Genomic DNA, 18,710 nt, shown 5'->3' with positions numbered 1-18,710 from the left:
GGCAGTTCAAAGAGTGTATATGTCACCGGAAAATAACAAGACGCGAAAGTTGATCAATTTTCTAGGTTGTTGATCAACTCTCGGAAAATAATAAACGGCATTTAAAATATAGGTACTAGTTCCTAGCCCGCTTACAATAAAAAAAAATTGTACGCGGGCGACCGCTAGTATAGTATAATTCAGGCACTCGTTATTTGTGGTTGACTTGGTAATTAATTAGCAATGTAGAATTCTAATAAAATGATTTTGTGCCTGAAACTGCGTTAAGCGGGCGCCCGCGATGGCAACCGTCGCGTGTTTACGCGGGTGGACTCCATGGCGACACCCGCGCTGGTCCCCGCGACGGAGCACTTTTATATGAAACCGCGCGGGTGCCCGCTTAACGCAGTTTCAGGCCTTAAAAAGATGCTTGTCAAAATACTATGCAAAGGGAACTTGGGGAGTAAAATGAAACAAGACTTTGTCAGACAACATTTATTTCCAAAAGGTCATACAATACGTATGTAAAGTAATTTTGCTTATAGCAGTCGTTTACCAGTCCTCAAATCACAGTTCGATACAAGCACACCTTTCAAAAGTTTTTTAAGTCCTGATTGACTTATTTTAATATCATTTTAGCTTATCCTACTCATGATTGATCTCGAATCCAATTGACTGTTTGTAAATGTATGATTAATTTTAAAAGAGAAATGACAAAATGTGTCTTGTATAGCGACACTGGTTACTATGTTCTATTGTTAATACTAAAGGCCCTATTTCACTTTTTCTAGACTCATTTATACTTGCAATGCCGTTTGTTCGGCTGGTAACTTCCTTTGAACATCCAATAGCAATGAAACGGGCTACACATTGAATATGAATGGAGATTAATCGTAATTATTATTAAGTTAATGACAAAATGTATCTTTGAAATCGATTATGGAATTAATTCTATGGAATACAACATTGATTTATCAATATAATGGAGACATTTAAACATGATATGAATACTTCAATACTAACATTGAGCAATTTCAGCAAAAATTGGTTAAATAGACACCTATGTTAATATCGCCTATCCAATATGATAAGGGCGTGATTGTATAAGTATATTTCTTAATATCTAAATGACTATAATATCTTAGTTGGCAGTATTAGCGGCCAGCTCGAACCACTGTCGGAGAGCGTCGCCGAGCACTTTGGGCAGGGCGGACATATCGCGGAGGATCAAGTAGAAGGGGAACGGGAATGTGTCCAAGTACGATACGAAGCCCGTCAGCGCGTTCGTCCTGGGATCTAGCATAGGGCGTCTGATGTCCATGATTGAATCCTGAAATTAAATTGACAGAATAAATTAAATACTTTATAGTAAACTAGCGACCCGCCCCGGCATCGCACGATTGCAATAAACCTCAAAAATAATATTATTTCTCCACTATTTAATGGATGTTTTACATATAAACCTTCCTCTTCAATCACTCTATAAAAAAGAACCGCATATTTTTTTATATACATAAAAAAAAATCTTATAGTTTCGGTACATAATGAAAGCACAAAATGTAAAAGAAACTCACCTTATTATCCGGGTTATCAATGATCACGTAAACCAAGAATATTCCCTGTTGTCTAGCCCTCCTCACAGCGTGCACCACCCTGGTTTCTCCTTCAGAGAAAATGCCTCTGCCATCACTGACAATTACAAGAAGCTTAGCGTTCAGCGCATCACTTCTAACGGCTTGTTCTTCGAACAAAACAGTGCAGAAATCAAGTAGTTGTGCAATCCTAGTCTTCGTTTGTTCGAAGCGCAATTGTTCTAGAATCTTCGAGCCGGAATGTTCGGAGAATTGTTCGGTGAATGGGTGGAGAAGATTGGGTTGTTCGCCGAAACTGAGGACGGCTAGGTCGCCGGATTCGAGAAGGTTCAATGCCTATGGAAAAAATAAAGAAGTGATTAATTTAATGCCATGATTTTGAATGACAATGATATTCATACTAGCTCCATTACACACTTTATTTAAACAACAGGAAATATGCGAAGAAAGGTGATATTATATAATCCTGATTGCAGTATGTATATATGAAATCAAATCTACTTTTCTTAGCGCTCTATTTACATCGAAAGGTTAAATTAGAGCTTACTTTGAGGCAATAACGATACAGACGGCTTTGCAAGTCTCATCAAGTATATTTCCTACCAAATTAATAATTTTATAAATTTTACTAATAATTCGATTTACACACAAACCTGCGACACAAGAGCCAGACTCTCAAACGCCAACTCCTTGCTCCTATTATCTGACATGGAGCTAGAATCGTCGACCGCTATAGCGATCTTGTACTCGCGCTTAGCGGGCTTGGTGCGTCGCAGCCAGATGCGATCCTTCCTGAAGTGAGACGCGATGTACGGGATGACGCGGCGCATGTTGATCGCGCGGCCCGTTCGGAAGTCACCTGTGGGTATTGTGTTGTGTTAGAGACAGTGAGTTTTGAGAGAAGAGGAGTAAGTTTCAGTGAGTGGGAGTCATGGTGGCCTAGTGGGTAGAGAATCATCCTAACAATAGTGTGGGTTTGATTCCAGGTCAGGTCAAGTACCAATGCAACTTTTCTACGTTTGTATGTACATACTTCTACATGTATCTTGGATACTAATGACCATGTTTCGGAGGGCACGATAAACTGTAGTTCCCGGCTGTTATTGCTCATCTTTGGCAGGCCCACTATGCAGCCCCTGCCTGCTTATGTGCTGCACACTCACCAGCTCTCCTGGACCGGGCGGTGGGCTCGAGCACGAGGCGCAGCGTCTCGCACAGCGCTCGCGCCGCGGCCGACGAGTCGCGCCACAGCGACCGCCACACCCCCGCCGAGCTGCTGCCCTGAGTCGGCCCACTCTGCAGCCACTGACGGATGCTCATGTATTCCTCCATGGTTAAATCTTCAGACTGCACTTGGGAGGTGTTCACCCTAGGGAGATAGACGTGAAAGTTAAACCAACCATACAAACGCATGTCATGACTGTCAACAATGAAAAGTCACGTGAGCACGGTCCAACTGCTACAACCAAGGTCGCGGAATGCATGAAGTAAGCGTAAAACAAGTGAACATTGAATACAAACTATGGCTTTAAGCTTTGGTTTCCTAGGAAAGCGGTGCCGACAATTAGCGTTTTATCACACCGTCGTTGACTTTTTCTATAATCTTTACTTTTTATATAATATATTCGTCGTCCTCGCTGCTTCAAGAGTTGGGACTCATTTTTTGACGTTCCGAAAAAAAAACACAAATACGTATTAAAAAAGCTTCACCGCTTTCAATAAAACGTTCACCAAACCATCTGACACCGACAAGACGGCCGTCATGCAAATGGCTTTTGAAGTTACGGTGTCAGTTACCGCTCTCCAGGAAACCGCCCCATTTTGATTACATAGACAACGTTCTAGTGATGTAATTCACCGCTGTATTACGGCCGCTGTATGACTGCACCACTTTCCTAGGAAACCAAAGCTTTAGACTTCTTCGTCCGAGTAATACCTGAGTATTTTTAATGCCTTTCGAATTGAAATCAAATCAAATTTCCAAATAAATTGGGAACAGGGCAGGAGGAAGAGAAGAGAATTGAAATCAAACAAAAAAACTACCTCTGGCATGCAACTTTGGTGTCATTTTGGCAATGTCATTAAAATTTATCAAAATCACTAGTAGTACTTTTGAATCTTTGCCCTAAACAAATACTCCTCTTATTCACCAAAACTTACCTAGTATGGTAAGTAGTATCAGATCCCCTCGGCACTTGTTCAGTGACCACCCTATCTCCTTCCACTTCGATGCCAGTCTCGCCAGTAGCCTCGTCCCCGCCCTCTTTCTTACTACCCGGCTTATCTTCTTCCTTATCTTTGCCTTCATTCATTTTCTCTGGTTTTAGTTCTTCGGCTTTTTCGACCTGTATTTTCAAAGATATGTTCGAAAACTGATAATTTTGGTCCTTAATACTTGACGAGCGTATTTGATGATATCATCGATGTATGCATGTAGTATTTATAACAAGTACATAAAGGGTTTTATTTCAAAAAGTTAAAAAGACGTTTAACACGTATTTAAGGAAATGTTGAAGGTACATGTAGGAAACTAACTTAATTTCCACACTTATTTAACTTTTTATCTTAAGTCAAAGAATTTGTTTAAGACAATAGAGGAATAAACATGTTCCACAACTATTATTTTGTCTACGGTTCCGGTATTGCTGTTCCACGAAATATTGCAGATGTTTCGTTGAGTGTGATTTGGAACTAACCTGCAATTCTTCTTCATCAACGGCCATGCTGACATCTTCGTCTTCTGTAGGCCTCTCAGCCTCTTGATCGTCTTGTTCTTGTTGCAATGTCGGCTGTTCATCAGCCTGCTCTTTTGTGGCCGCGTCTAATGCCTACATAGATTCAACGTTGTTTTAGCATAATTCGAAAAAAAATGTTCTAGGTTTTTAACTATGCCCTTTTGAAATGCGCAACATCAAGACATTAGAAACCAAACATAAGATTTATTTTTCAAAGAGGTATTACTAAATTGTTTTACACCTTTAAAACGTTCAAAATTTAGCTCAATTGTGGCTAAGCTAATTTTTTAGGGAGATAGGTATAGCGTTATGTCCGTGAAACATTTATCAAACATGTTTCTTAGCAACTCCTACTAGAAGTAGAAATCATGTTTTTGCCTAAAATGTATGTTACAAATATGATGGTATATAAATTTATGGTGGCCCAATACACGGCATGCAAATTATTGTCTTTGATGACAGTTGACAACATTGTATCAATTCTACTGCCTTACTTTTAATTTACGCCGAAATGTCATTGTTTTAATAATTTACCTGCAAATCATCTTTCTTAGCTTGCTTAACGTGTTGGAAGGCATCGGCGTCCTTGTCAGCATTTTCGTCATTGTCACCGCCATCTTCCGCGTCCTCTTCACGCTCCACGTTAAGCGTGCGAGACTGTTTGTGTTTCTTCTCGTTTACATCACCTAATATAAAAATAGTTTGGGTTTAAACACAAGAAGCTTCATGAACTTAAGACTCCAAGACAACATTCGACGCCGCATCGCATCGCAGTTTTGTGTGCTTGCAATGCGATTTTGTTCGGCAAACTGTTCAGTAGGGTAGCCATACTACAAGTGGGCATCTTTCTGTGGGCATGGGGCGTGGTGACAATAAACTCAACAGCTCTTCAAATGAAGATAATAGGTACCTTCAAATCAGCCAAAATAATAATAAAAATGTTTTCTTCAGTTTTCAACCTTCTGTTGTAGGAACAACAAAAGAAACACACTCGCAGTCGAGCAGACCTCTCACTTCATACTCCTGCGAAAGCTCTACTCGACTGCGAGTTTGTTTCTACGACTGGCTGCTTGCTTTTGACCGCCGTGATCTTTATCAATCCCACCAATTTCCTTTAACATTAGGTACTTACCAAGAGTTCTCTCCTAATCAGTCTTGCCGGGTTTATTCTCGTGTTTCTTCTGTTGTAGGAACAACATAAGATTGGCTGCTTGCTTCTGACCGCGGTGACCTTGATCAATCCTCCCAATTTTCTTTAATATTAGGTACTTACCGAGAGTTCTCTCCTGGTCAGTCTTGCCGGGTTTATTCTCGTGTTTCTTTTGTTGTTCCTGCGAGCGGTCGGCGCGACTGGCCGCTTGCTTCTGTCCGCGGTGACCTTTGTCACTGTCGTCGAGTTCTGATCGACCTGTAGATTGTTTTTCTTCGCCAACTTGCTCTTGGGTTTGTTCCTGTTGAATAAAGGATTTTTAGGAGTTGCTTTTGTGGTTGTATTAACATAATATCTCTTGGAATTTCTTGCTGGTCACGATTATTTGACCATAGCAGTTATGATCTTGACTGCAAGACATGATGGCATAGTATTGACAGAGTGTCAAAAGAAAAGCTATTGAGGTGTATTGACACAACATATTGGTGATAAGAACAAGTCTTCGAGGAAATATGAAGCATTAGAAATGACGACAGCATAATAGGTAGACACACAAAAATACAACTGCACTATTAAGAAAACGACAGTCTTGAATGATGGCAATAGTTTCTCTTTCATTCAACATCAATTATTTTCTCCACAAAAATTAACACTTGAAATACTTACAACAGGTTCACTCTCCTCATCCTTTGCTTGTTCAGCATTAGTCTCAACGTTATCATCCGTGCCTCTATCCATTTGTGCATTCTCCGCCCTATCTTCTGCAGTCGGATCATTGTTCGACGGATTAGCCTGAGGATTAGCTTCTTGATTCTTCTGTTCTACTTCATCATCTTCGTTGATACTGTCAGGGTTTTTAGGTAATTCTTCTTTTTCGTCTTGTTCGGGGTTAGGAGTTTCTGTCTGTTCTTGGTCGGCTGGATCGTCTGTGTCCATTTTTTCAGCACCATCTTTCTCCTCTTCTTCTTGAGGAGTTTCTTCTTGCCCTGGCTTTTCGGGGTCCTCTTCTTTGTCCTGGGGGGCATTTAGATCAAGTATTTAAACAGAAAACGTATAAAATTGAAAGTTTTTTTAATCCAATATTGATTTTGTTGTTACTATACTGCATGAACGAAAAGTTCAAGTAATATTATTTTAATCATAGCATTTGATATAATTTTCTAAATACGTTTTTTCAAGTAATATTATTTCAATCATAGCATTTAATATAATTTTCTAAATACGTTTTAAAGACAATAAATGAAATGATGATTTATCCTCCATAATGTTTATTTTTTCTAAATGTTTCTTGTATATTATGAACATACCTTATCATTATATAAAATCTTGTACATACCTTATCATCTCCACCATCCTTTTCTTCGCCCTCCTTCTCATCTCCCTCCTTATCCCCTCCGTCCTCCTCATCACTGGACACTTCGAGACCGTTGTTATTATCTTTACCATCTTCACCTTTATCATCCCCTTCCTTTTGCTCCTCTTCGGGTAAATTCTCTTTCATTACGTCGATGTCAAATGGATTCTCAGTTTCTGTTTCACCCTCCTGTTTCATAAAAATAAAATACTACTAGATAAGTGACTTGAAATTTACAGTAAAGTTTATGTCCAATGCGTGCTACTGATAGATTAAAATATAAATATAAAAGATAAAATTAAAAGCGGATATAGGTCATTATTTTGAAAGTACAAAACAAATACATTCGTATATGTTTTGTATGTAGTTAGGAGTTATGTATCTAAAGTTAACATTAAACTCATATGTTTGCTTACCAATATCATACTGTATACTTATGACATTAAGGCCTATTTTTGCAATGCATTAACAAATATATTTGTACAAATTCTTACATTATCATCCCCAGGCTCTTCACCTTCCGCGTCCATATTCTCAGGCAGCTCGAAATCTTCGGGCTCAGGATAATTCGGTTGGTTTCCATGATAAGCATCAGTCTGTAAAATGAATAGTTTTATAATATAACAACTTACAATACTTTAGTACACAATTAATTTCTAGTACGAGTCCTTTCTACTAACAACTAAAAATAGTATGTGCACAACGACTCGGACAATATGACGTGACTACATAAAGGCGAACGGCAGATTTCGTACCGCATACTTTTTTGTTGTTCAGTTATAGAATTTGTACCAATTATTAAGGCTACTAAGCCATTTATTTTCATGTTAGTGTAGTATTTTTAGAATTCTGGATTAATTAATTATACCAATTAAAAGATTCAAGTAATTCGACGCTCGAAATGATAAATAATTATTCAAAAATAGAAATAACAGTAAATTATTATTAACGAATTACATATTATACCTTAAAATAATTAATTATTGCATACTATCTTAATAATTAACAATTTAATCAAATAAACTATTTTCACCATCAATATTTTTTTGTATTGGCAATTATTTTCTTGACAGGTAAAGAAAATCTTTCAGCCTCTGTTCAGTTATTTACTGTTGATTAAGAGACAAGCTAGGTAGAACATTTATTTTATTACCATAACAATGTTTAATATGTTTATGTACCTAGATAAAACAACCTACATGGGTACATTGTAGTACATAACCTTAAAAAACAAAACTGATTTTACTTCCCAAGTTCTAAAAATCTAAGAATTTACAAAGGGCTTGTCTATCATATTACCCACCAATTAAAACAAAAAATATCCCAAAACACGAAATTTTATTAGCGGTACTAAAGTCCCATACAAGCCTGCCATTCGCCTTTGGCGAACTTTACAATTGTATCGCGGACACATGCGATACTATTTATTTGTCTTTATAACTACAGCTAGTGAAAGCAGCAGCCATTATTTCTAACTTTAAAGGGAAACTTACATGATCATCATCAACCTCTTGTTCGTCCATCTCATTGATATCTTTCTTCTGCTTCTTATCTTTGCCATCAGCGCCGTCATCGGTACCTTGTTCTTCTTCCTTATCTTTGGCAGACATTTCTTTCTCGCCCGTGCTTTCACCTTTACCTTTCTCTTCTTTGTCCTTCTTCTGACCTTGTTCCTCGTCTAATTCTTCTTCATCTTCTGAGCCCCAGATTTGTTGGTCAAGTCTGTTGAGGAATAAGGAATTTTTAGGTATATGCTCTCAGTTAGGTACATTATGTTCATTGGTGCAAATATTTAATATCAGATTTCTTACACTTAATAAAGAATTAAGGAAATAAGGGAATATGTCTTCAACTTACTTTTCAGCGGCATTGTCGGTTTCACCCATTTGTTTGTCAGCGTCATCTTCGTCATTCTCTTGTTCTGATTGTTCACCTTCTAAAACAATTACACAGACATGTATAATACGGGTAGATATTTTACTACCTTCATTAAATACAAAATATATAATCAAGCTTATTTAGATCTTGCAAGCAAAATATTTAGTGTAGCCGTACCTTTCTTATCAACATCCTGCAGATGTGAATCGAAGTCATCAGTCATGTTGACTCCCTTCTCTTCCTCTTTACAATCTCTATTTTCTTCGTTCTTCTCTTCACCTGGACGACGGGCGTCATCTAGTTGATCCTGTAGGAATAATCAAATACTTTCAGCATTTACTTATAACAATTTATCTTTTAATTTCAAGGCCTGCTATTTGATTCTGCACTACATAATGTAACTACACATTTGGTCAGATTTACAACTGTCGAAGATCAGTAACGGTCTTTCCCAGTATTCTACCTACATGTCCGTTTGCTTATGAAAGATAGTAATTTAACATTACTTGTAAAAGGGTAATATCTAGTGAGTAAATTAACTGAGACTGAAGCCGTAAATGATCAACAGTTTATAAGACTCTTTTGGAGTTTTCGTACCTGATTTTCGATTCTATCGGAGACGTCCTTTTGGCCCTCTCCCTCTCCGAGTCCCATGCCTCCCGACAGTTTACCGGGACCTCCTTCGCCCTCGCCTTCTTCCATATCCAGATCTCCGGGCTTGCAGAAACTAGAATAAATCCAAAATCAGACAAAGTTCAAAAGGCAAAAAGAATTCAATGAAAATTGTATATAGGTACTACCAGAAACATCAACTTTATTGCATTCAGTTGATACGGCAGATATATATTTTTGAGTTTACATTAATTTCACGATTGACATATAAAAACTTACCCTTTAGAAGCCAGGTCCGAGAATATCTTCAGCAACACAGACAGCATTTTACACGATACTCTGTGCACAGCCACTTTCTGCGTGATGAAGTATTGGACAAACAACATAGTTTGTTCCAATATTGGCACCAACCTCATCACCACATTCCTCACTTCAGTCATATCATTACCATTGACCATATATTTGGTGTAATTAGCAAGTAATATCTGTGATTTATATACCAATCTTTGTAATTGCAACATTCTTGTGTCATTTGCTAGATTGTCTTGTAAACGTTCTTTCAGATGTTTGTCTTCAACTATATCTTGGGATTCCTCTTTTTCGCACCTTATAATTTCATCGATAGCTTTTATAACTTCTGCGTTTTCTGCGGTGTCATCCGGCAAATGTTTCTTGTACAACGATTGTATAATGAGGAGCATGGTTGCTATCAAATCTTCAGTTTGAACAACAATATCATGGCTAGTTAGCACCTCTGTTTCGTCCGGTTGCTCTTCAGGCTTATCAACTTTTTCATCCATTTTGAAGAGTTCATTGACAGTTAACTTTAAGTAACTCGATAGTTTTATAATGCTCTTCACAAGAGGGTGGGATGGGGTTGGTTGACAGGAGTCAAGATTAATTTTAAAATGATAGTCTTGGAGCAAGCCTTGGATATCGTTGATCATGTTTATCAAATTGGTCGTACAATGTTGTGCTAGATCAATATGGGCTTGAGAGATTAAATCAATGCTTACTATATCATCATCGCCAATTTCTTTAGGCATGGTTTTAATAATCTTTTGTAACGCAGCCTTCTGCTTATTAACATTATGTATGAGAATGCTTATTTTCTTCTTCAGCTCAAGCCATTCGTCACTATTTTTGGAGCAACAAACAACTTTGGAGTGTGATAGAACATTATCAAAATGTGGTTCTGTTTCAACGTTAAGTCCCTTTTCGGGGAAAGATTTTAGGACTAAGTAGAATTGTTCTAGAACAATGCCAGCGTTGGCATAACATTCATTGATCATTGCAATCTTAGTGTTAACCTTGGATATGTTACTCTCTGTGTTATCGATTTCGAGAGCGTTCATTAAGTTTGTTGTGATATTGCGCAAATCGCAGAGGTATCGCGAATATTTCGAGATGGATTTTTTTTGAACATTCGTCATTTTCTGAGGAAGAAAATGAATTGTTTTAATATGCATGTTTTGTTAGTTAATTTATAATTACATATCATATATATTTATAAAAACATAATATACAAGAAGAAGAATATACACCTATGAACCACATGATCACACCGTGTATATTTTTTATTTCTTCACACTCAAACAACTGTGCGGATTTTGATGAAACTTGGCAATATAGTATCATAATAACATATTGATGCTTATATAGACCCTTTTTATCCAGGTTCGGGAAGTAGTTTCCCTCAAGAAGCGGATGAAACCGATGTCAAAATTTAGTAATAAATATATATAAAACTACGCATTCTTACCAGTAACTGGGCGGCAAATCCTTTGCACCGCTCAATGTTCTGCAGACCTAAGTCTTGATGTGGTGATTGTAACGCCTGGGTTAGGATCCTGTGCCGAGCTATGTTTTTCTGGAAGTACTTCTCACAACCAGACCATAGGAGCAAGAGGGAGGCGTCGCAACGTCTGAAAATACAATATTTGTTTAATATTTATGTTAATCAAAGTTCGTAAAAAAATCAAAATAGAGAGAAAATTGTAACCGTGGTCCTTTTACACAAATATTTCCAAAAGGAACATGGTGGATTTTAGTCAGTAAAAGTCTGACACTCCCTCACGCTGCACCCACAGCGGTAAAGATCTTGTGATGACTTCCCATCTCATAAGAAAGGCCATAAGTATTTTCCAATAATTTTAAATTTAATTCAAACATCTATTCGCGTTTGTGACGCATAAAAACACAAAACAGAACAAGCAAAAGCATAGAAACATATGGAAACTATGAAAACATGGAAAACATTTACATTTTTAATTAGATAAATAACTAACCTGCCCTTCAAATAGCCCATAGCGGCTTCCAAATCCACGGGCGGTATTGTAAAATCATACAATTCCTTATCAGCCGCATTAAGTATGACTAAACCAGTGCGGTAGTTTAGGCCGAGTTTAGTTAAATACTTGAATAGATCGGCGAGAGCTTTGCGCTTTTGTTGCACGAAGTTCTTCGCTTGAGATTGCTGTTTTTCCTTGGGAAGGGTGCTGTCAACCTGGTGTAACAGAAAAACCATGTAATAATTGAAGAAAATGGTGTAAGAAGTAGTTGATTTAGAATAAGAAGTGATTAGAAATCAGTATCGGGCAGTAGTACGATCAAAAGTAACATTAAGGTTTCTTGAACGCGCTAATTACCTGCCGGGGCTGCGGGTTGTTCGAAAGAGATACCGCGGCTCCGGTACATAAAAGGCCTTCGACGGAACACGACGGTTTTTAGTCAGTAAGAATCTGACACTCCCTCACCGCTGCTAACCCACAGCTTGAGGGGTCATTTGATGATTTTTGACGTCGTTAAAAAAAAAAACGCGCTAATCTCAGGATCTAATATAAAGATTAATATAAGATTTTTATTCAGGTGTGTGAAGTAGTTCCCAAGGGACGTGGGGCAAAAATGTACCTCTACGAAAAAAAAAGACCAGATACCAACATACACCTTTCACAAAGTAACAATTGTTTAAGGTGAAAAATAGGGTACTAATCACCACAAATAATTTAAAAACAAAAAACGAATCTTTCTTACCTCCAAAGACCCCAAGTGGGTGCTAGTCTCAATGACGACAGTGACAAAATCATCCAATGCTTGCACAAGCGACGGGTACCCAGTATTCGTAATAGTATCCTTACACAGCGACTTCGCTTTATTCAGTAAAGACGACGATTTTGACAATAGACTGCCCTCCGTGACAGCTCCACAAGGCCGATCAATTTCATCCAAGAATTTCTAAAGTAAGAAAAAGTAGTGATGAATGAATGTTATATTTATTTAAGTGGTAATGTTAGCTATGTACAAACAAACTCTAATGTTACAGCCATTTATGATCTACCCCACAACCGCTAAGTAAAAACAAACGTTCGTTCTTGTTACTTCTGTACACAATAAAATAATATGTATAGCATGCTTCTTTTTTCATACATTTTTGTTTACCATGCGTATGCAAAGAAAGCTTTATAGCTAAAATCTATAACAAATTACTTAATAAAATAGAAAAGTAGTTCACTTTTGTATCTAGAATACTGCAATACGGCACACTACTAATTTTAAAACCAAGTCCAAGTTCTATTTTTTTTTTTATAGAATGTAAACAAAGTATTGAATAAATAAAATAATGAAGTATTGTGTACAGAAGTCAAATAATTAGTAACAACCATAAATTTAATTAACGAGCAAATACTACCTGCATCTGCTGCTAATTGGAAAGAAAAAGGATCATTAGTATGTGTTATATTCAAAGTGCATATATACACACAAAAAATCCAAGTGCATTGGTGTCAAATTATTCTGTGTGCAACCTCGTTAGATATTATAAAATATATTCTACTGTTAGGTTTAAAGATAGCCCATGCTACGTTTTATTTCTAAATTAGTTCGAAGAGTATCTCAATATACGAAAATTTACACGATATAAAAACAAACTCATCAAAAGGTGGAGAATTAATATTTAATTAAATCAACCACACAACATATTAAAACTATTCAGTAATTAAAGAGCATCCATCTCAGTCCATATATCTATAATTTTAAAACATTGTTTTCAATTAGTCTGAATCCATCTGTATCCATACATCCAATATTAAAACCCAAAAACTTTATCTCAGTCTCCCATTCGATTAATTTTTAACTTCATCCCTCTATACATAAATTCTACACCTATTTACAGCAAATCTCCTTAAAATATAATTAATTCCAAATTTTTCCCATATTATTTTACAACCAAAATTCAACGTACCAATTTAGAACTAAAATTAATTCAAATTTTCTCCCATTTTACAATGAAATTCAACGTACCTTAATATTCCTAGCCAGCACAATATGGTTGAGCACGTCGATCATGTAAGCGCCCCCAGTCGGCGCAGTGGTGGTGGTCCGCTTGGGCCGGTCCCATAGGCCGACATGATCCCCTACTACTTCTGTCGAGTGGTCTACTAGACAGCTTGTTACGCTCTCTTTGAGAACATTCTGGAAATTGTGGGTGAATTTAGAGAAGATTTTGATGATCTTCTATGACATACAAATGATAGGAACAAACTAGATTATGATTTTTGCGAAAGAAATTGATTCATGGCTCATTCATGAACTTTATCATCATAGTTTTTTTAGACAAGAATAGTCTTAGTTTTGCGTTTCTAGATTGAACATAATAGGGTATTACATGCATTTTTGAAATATATCTTAAATAAATTCTTTAGTCTTAATATATCTCTAAAAAATTAAAAATATTTTTTTTTCTCACTTTATGTACGAATATAAATTAATTGTTTTATCATAATTTCAAATTTCGCGCGTATTTCGCGAAAACGCGGCACACAACGGACGCCATGATTGTTTTTTGGTCATGACGTCATTACGTTAGTAAACAAACTACAGCTGTCAGTAATACATATTTTGATATGTATTGAAAATTTTAATAATGAGTAATTATGCTCCGTATCGTTGGTGTGTTGTTTCTGAATGTGATAACACTAGTGTAAAAACACCAGACAAATTATGGATTCAAGTACCAGTGGATATAAATATGAGAAACACTTGGTTAAAAGTTGCGAGACGAGATCCCGGACTGTTATCAGATAAATCTCGTTTATACTTTTGTGAAGATCACTTTCATGTAAGTAACTGTATTAACATTACCTATCTAATGAAATATACTCTTTAATGATAGGTTAACTACTTCAAGAATCAATACTTTGGGAAATGTGGATAATATTTAGAGGTACACTTTTGTTTACTACCGTAATGACGTCATTAGCATGGCGGCGACATTTCGTAGTGTTCAAAGACAGATAAAAAAACCTAAAAACTTTAAACTGCAATAAAAAATATATTTATGTACCTTACGAAGTGAAACTAACATTTCCCGATTGCTTTTCCTCTAAACAATCATTGTAATACACTTTTAATTTTTTTCTCATCTAGACTAAAATACCCTATTGATGTAAAGTTAATGTCAAATTTAGATAGATAGCTTATACAAATCCACCGTAAATCTATAATTAGCATAATATATTTTTATAACATTTCAAGTGAATTCACAGACATGACAGCTGTCAAAACAGCTGCCACAGAGTATATTTTCACTACAAACCTCAAACTCCTTGGTATGCTTATGAAGCGCCTTATGAGCCTTCTCGACCGTGTCCTTTACACTCCAGTAACTAAGGTCACGGTCCCACGTGCAGATCTTGACGAAATCACGCAACTTCTTCTCTATGGGGGCTCGTTTCTCTTTGATGTGGGCAGCTACTTGAGCACTGAATTGTGCGTAGTAGTTGTATGTGTTCCATAGGATTGAGATTAGTTCGTCTGAAATATCAGGTTTTTACAATATTTTTTATGAAGTAGCCATTAGTAAAAAAAAACATATTTTACTCTTGAGTTGTCAATACATTTGTACAAAAAGGATGTACTAAACAGCAATCAGTTTGATTCGTTTTTTATCTTTACTTTTACCGTCATTATTCTTTGTTTTTATATTTTTACTGCAGTCCAGTAAAACACTATCGCCAAAGAAAAAAAGTTTCTTCACACCTCTCACATTTCAAGCAAACTCAATTTATCTACCTTCTGCAAACTCATCCTATATGATACCAGTCACTCACTTCTTACCATCTCAATGTCATTAACAAACACAAACAAAATTGAACCTTACCTCGTCTATCAGTAGGTTTCATATGCACCAAATGGCAGTGGTACACGAATATGATATCCAGTCGTATTTCATACTCGGCCAAGTTAGACTTTTCCATGAAGTCTTTCAGCACAGATATGACGCGATCAGCTTCAACCGGGTCTGATGTCATTTCATTCAAGTAGGTTTTGATTACGGAGTAAAGGTAGAACCAATACTTGTGGGCTTCGGCTTGTTTCCTGTGAATAGTGTTGAGAATGTAACAGGAAAGAAAAATATACCATTAACAACTTTCTTTTGAATAACATCATACACTTTGTCATAATTTAATGATTGATACTTCTTCCCAGCAAAAACACATAAGAAGTGATGAAGCGTCTTTTGTTTTGACATTTGAAAACTGCTGATTTAATGAATACAAGTTGTTGCGTTCCATACTTAACATAGAATAATCAATACTCAATTAAAGAAATGAGTATTGAGTAAAATGTGTGAAAAAAATAAAAATAATACCCATGAAACCAAATAAAGTCCCCCAATTAAATTCTGTAAACACTACTCAGTCTAAATCAAACCTTCCCACTTTTGCAATAAAGTTCATTTTCCCTTACCGATGATACAGGTTATTCAAACACTCCTTCCAATGAGCCATTTCTAATTTTCTCCAGTTTATAATCTGTTGTCCCACGGCTAAAGATACTTCGATCATATTGTTGCCCTTATGGGCATTTTTGTTCCACTCCTCGATTTTATCCCGAAGTAACTCTAAGCCAGTGAGAAAACGACTGACAGGACTCGTCACTGGGAAGCTTAGGATTCTGTTTACAATTATCATTATCTGAAATATAGGAAAAAATATAATATAGATACGTACGACGTAGATGGTTTATAACTTATTTATATTCCATCCACAGGAAACAAGTTAATATAGCGCTCTCTAGCCCGCTGTGTATAGTTACACAAAAGAAAAAGACAAAAAATTCAGACGGTGTAAACCATTCTTAACGTCCGTTCACATTGCATTGTCTTACCACGACTACACAAGACTTACCATATATAAGTAAGTTTATAGTCAAACCTTTATTAGTCAAGTAAAATTAATTAGCCCATTACATATTTGTTTTATTTTTTTTATCAATCTGTTTGAGTCTGTTATTGTTTTTGTTGAATAAATGTCTTATCTATCTATTTATACATCTATTACAAACGAGTATATTTCCCCATTCTCTTCTAAGATAGAGTATGTCAAGTATCAAGATCATTAGAAGCTAATGCCTTACCTCTTTCAAAGTGGGGAAATCAGGCCATTGAGCCAGCAGTTCGTTGGTATTATCCCTCACTCTATGCAGTAACGGTACGCATTGTTTTGTCTCAGAGACCCAAGCGGATCTGTAGAAATCTACCTTGCTTGAAGACTCTACAACAAAATTTGTATTTGAAAGAGGTCCTTTAGCATAAAAAAATAATTCAAAAATCTATGAGTAATATCTTACCCTCTCCATCGACCTTCGCCTTTATCTGAGCAACAAGTAACATCAAACCGGGAGAAATAGCACCCTCAATCTCCGCATCCAATCCTTGCCACATATTATAAGTCATCTTACTAAATATGGGATACCTCTGAACAAACGCACTGATAACATCATTACCGACCACGCTCTTTCGGGCGGGTAACCATTCCGCTAACGTCATATTGCGAACGACATTCGAATGCCATTTGTAAACCAGAGATACATCTTCAGGAGTTACAAGGAGTTTTAGTTTAGGCTTTTCAGTGCTATGTTTTATTGGTACTTGTTCTAATGTTGGGGGTTTGAATTCGGCGAAATCTTGGTCGGAATAAGACGGGAACATTTCTGATATCTCCTCGCGAGCCATTGCGTCTTCGTCTTCATCTTCGCATTTGGATCTGTAGTGAAGATTTGAAATTAGTCACTGGATAGAATGAAGTGTCATTAAATATGATCCTCAAAAGTGCATTTCAATATTGGGAGAAGGTAGGTGATTTCAGACACGTTTTGAAGTATACACATAACATTTTAATAGGAACTTAGTTCTCAAAACGGTCAATGTGTATTACTCTTATTCTGAGCTAAAAACAGGTACTAACATGTATTACATACTGTAGAAACAGCAATCTGTAGATTTAAATACGGATCAGGATATCAAGTTTTGGAAATCATACATAAGGCTTACTTTAGGGGTACTTAAATAAGATAGGATGGAATTATTTGCGTTTATAACCTATATCCGTCCATAATAGTGGATGTTACTGGCCATACTAATATCTACAAAATAGGCCATTAAAATCCCGTGTACACTTACTTAGTAATATACAACGCCTCGTCATCCTGTTTCTTCTTCTCGATCTCTCGCTGTTGTTCCTCCCAGGCTTGCACTATGGCGTCCAGTGTGATCATCATAGTATTCATCATAGTCGGGTCGATTGCATCCAGCGCTGTGCAATACATGCGGATCTCGGCTAGATTCATTTTTAGAACTCTGTGGAAAAGAAAAAAAGGTTACGTGTGTTATATAGGCAAGTCTACAATGTTTGTGCTACTAAATCTTGTATTTTGTGTAAATATTAACGGTGTAAATATTTTGACTCTGATCGCCACATAAAGAAAGGGTTTTAAAAGTGACATAGGTGAGATAGTATCATGCTAGCACAGATTTTTCACATTTTTACAGACTGCACTGCAAATTGGATTTCAAAACAAATACTTACTGGATATTCGCCATATCTACAGCAGACATGTCATTGTTAACAGCATACACACTGCGCTTCAACATTTGCACAAATCTTTGCGACAGGAATCGACTCAAATAATCCTCTTTCATTTTCAAACTCCTTATACCATTGGGGAACACCATCAAATCGGCGACGACCCGATTAAGATTCTGTCCTACCTCAACTTTGACCATTAACTCACTGATCAAATCATTCATATTAGTCGTACTATAAATGAGCTGAGATAAAGCACTTTGTAACTGCTTTGTCAAGTCAGGTATAGCTTCGCTGTAAATGTTAATTTTCCTGTAAAACGCGTTGACTGAAAACAGCCAAGACTGAGTTTCTTTGACCACTGATTGCGCTGCACGGATCACGGCCGCGGTATCAGACTTTTTAACTATCTCTTTATAAAGATTCTTGCTTGTGTTCAGCAAGTTCTTAGTAATTTCAAGTACCGTTTTAGCTGTCAGTACTGATTTGACGAAATGTCTGCATTCCTAAAAAAAACAAAAAATATCCAGGTAATATACCAATAAT

At 36.6% G+C, this 18,710-nt stretch overlaps 1 protein-coding gene across 2 annotated transcripts in view; it reads right to left on the bottom strand.

The window, feature by feature from the left end:
* Positions 1-459: 459 nt before the first annotated feature.
* The window catches only part of LOC124637917 (midasin-like), a 31,824-nt gene continuing 13,573 nt past the window's right edge, over positions 460-18,710 (bottom strand). The window contains exons 15-42 of one of the 2 annotated variants that reach the window (XM_047174645.1): positions 18,168-18,670; positions 17,762-17,938; positions 16,930-17,345; positions 16,717-16,853; positions 16,048-16,274; positions 15,458-15,675; positions 14,894-15,111; positions 13,600-13,770; positions 12,989-12,997; positions 12,334-12,534; positions 11,589-11,806; positions 11,063-11,225; positions 9,580-10,736; positions 9,286-9,415; positions 8,866-8,995; positions 8,668-8,746; positions 8,304-8,532; positions 7,305-7,406; positions 6,793-6,999; positions 6,123-6,470; positions 5,580-5,757; positions 4,841-4,992; positions 4,268-4,399; positions 3,732-3,916; positions 2,735-2,940; positions 2,225-2,430; positions 1,554-1,907; positions 460-1,309 (exon numbers count right to left, since the gene is read on the bottom strand). In XM_047174645.1, the coding sequence (XP_047030601.1) occupies positions 1,121-1,309; positions 1,554-1,907; positions 2,225-2,430; positions 2,735-2,940; positions 3,732-3,916; positions 4,268-4,399; positions 4,841-4,992; positions 5,580-5,757; positions 6,123-6,470; positions 6,793-6,999; positions 7,305-7,406; positions 8,304-8,532; positions 8,668-8,746; positions 8,866-8,995; positions 9,286-9,415; positions 9,580-10,736; positions 11,063-11,225; positions 11,589-11,806; positions 12,334-12,534; positions 12,989-12,997; positions 13,600-13,770; positions 14,894-15,111; positions 15,458-15,675; positions 16,048-16,274; positions 16,717-16,853; positions 16,930-17,345; positions 17,762-17,938; positions 18,168-18,670 (6,642 nt within the window). In that variant the 3' untranslated portion in view covers positions 460-1,120. The remainder of the gene's footprint in view (positions 1,310-1,553; positions 1,908-2,224; positions 2,431-2,734; positions 2,941-3,731; positions 3,917-4,267; positions 4,400-4,840; positions 4,993-5,579; positions 5,758-6,122; positions 6,471-6,792; positions 7,000-7,304; positions 7,407-8,303; positions 8,533-8,667; positions 8,747-8,865; positions 8,996-9,285; positions 9,416-9,579; positions 10,737-11,062; positions 11,226-11,588; positions 11,807-12,333; positions 12,535-12,988; positions 12,998-13,599; positions 13,771-14,893; positions 15,112-15,457; positions 15,676-16,047; positions 16,275-16,716; positions 16,854-16,929; positions 17,346-17,761; positions 17,939-18,167; positions 18,671-18,710) is intronic. The other variant, XM_047174646.1, reaches the window with a different exon arrangement.

The sequence above is a fragment of the Helicoverpa zea genome, chromosome 17 (genome assembly GCF_022581195.2).
Source record: "Helicoverpa zea isolate HzStark_Cry1AcR chromosome 17, ilHelZeax1.1, whole genome shotgun sequence".
NCBI classification, from domain to species: Eukaryota; Metazoa; Arthropoda; class Insecta; order Lepidoptera; family Noctuidae; genus Helicoverpa; species Helicoverpa zea.
This window is presented reverse-complemented; position numbering and strand designations above follow the sequence as displayed.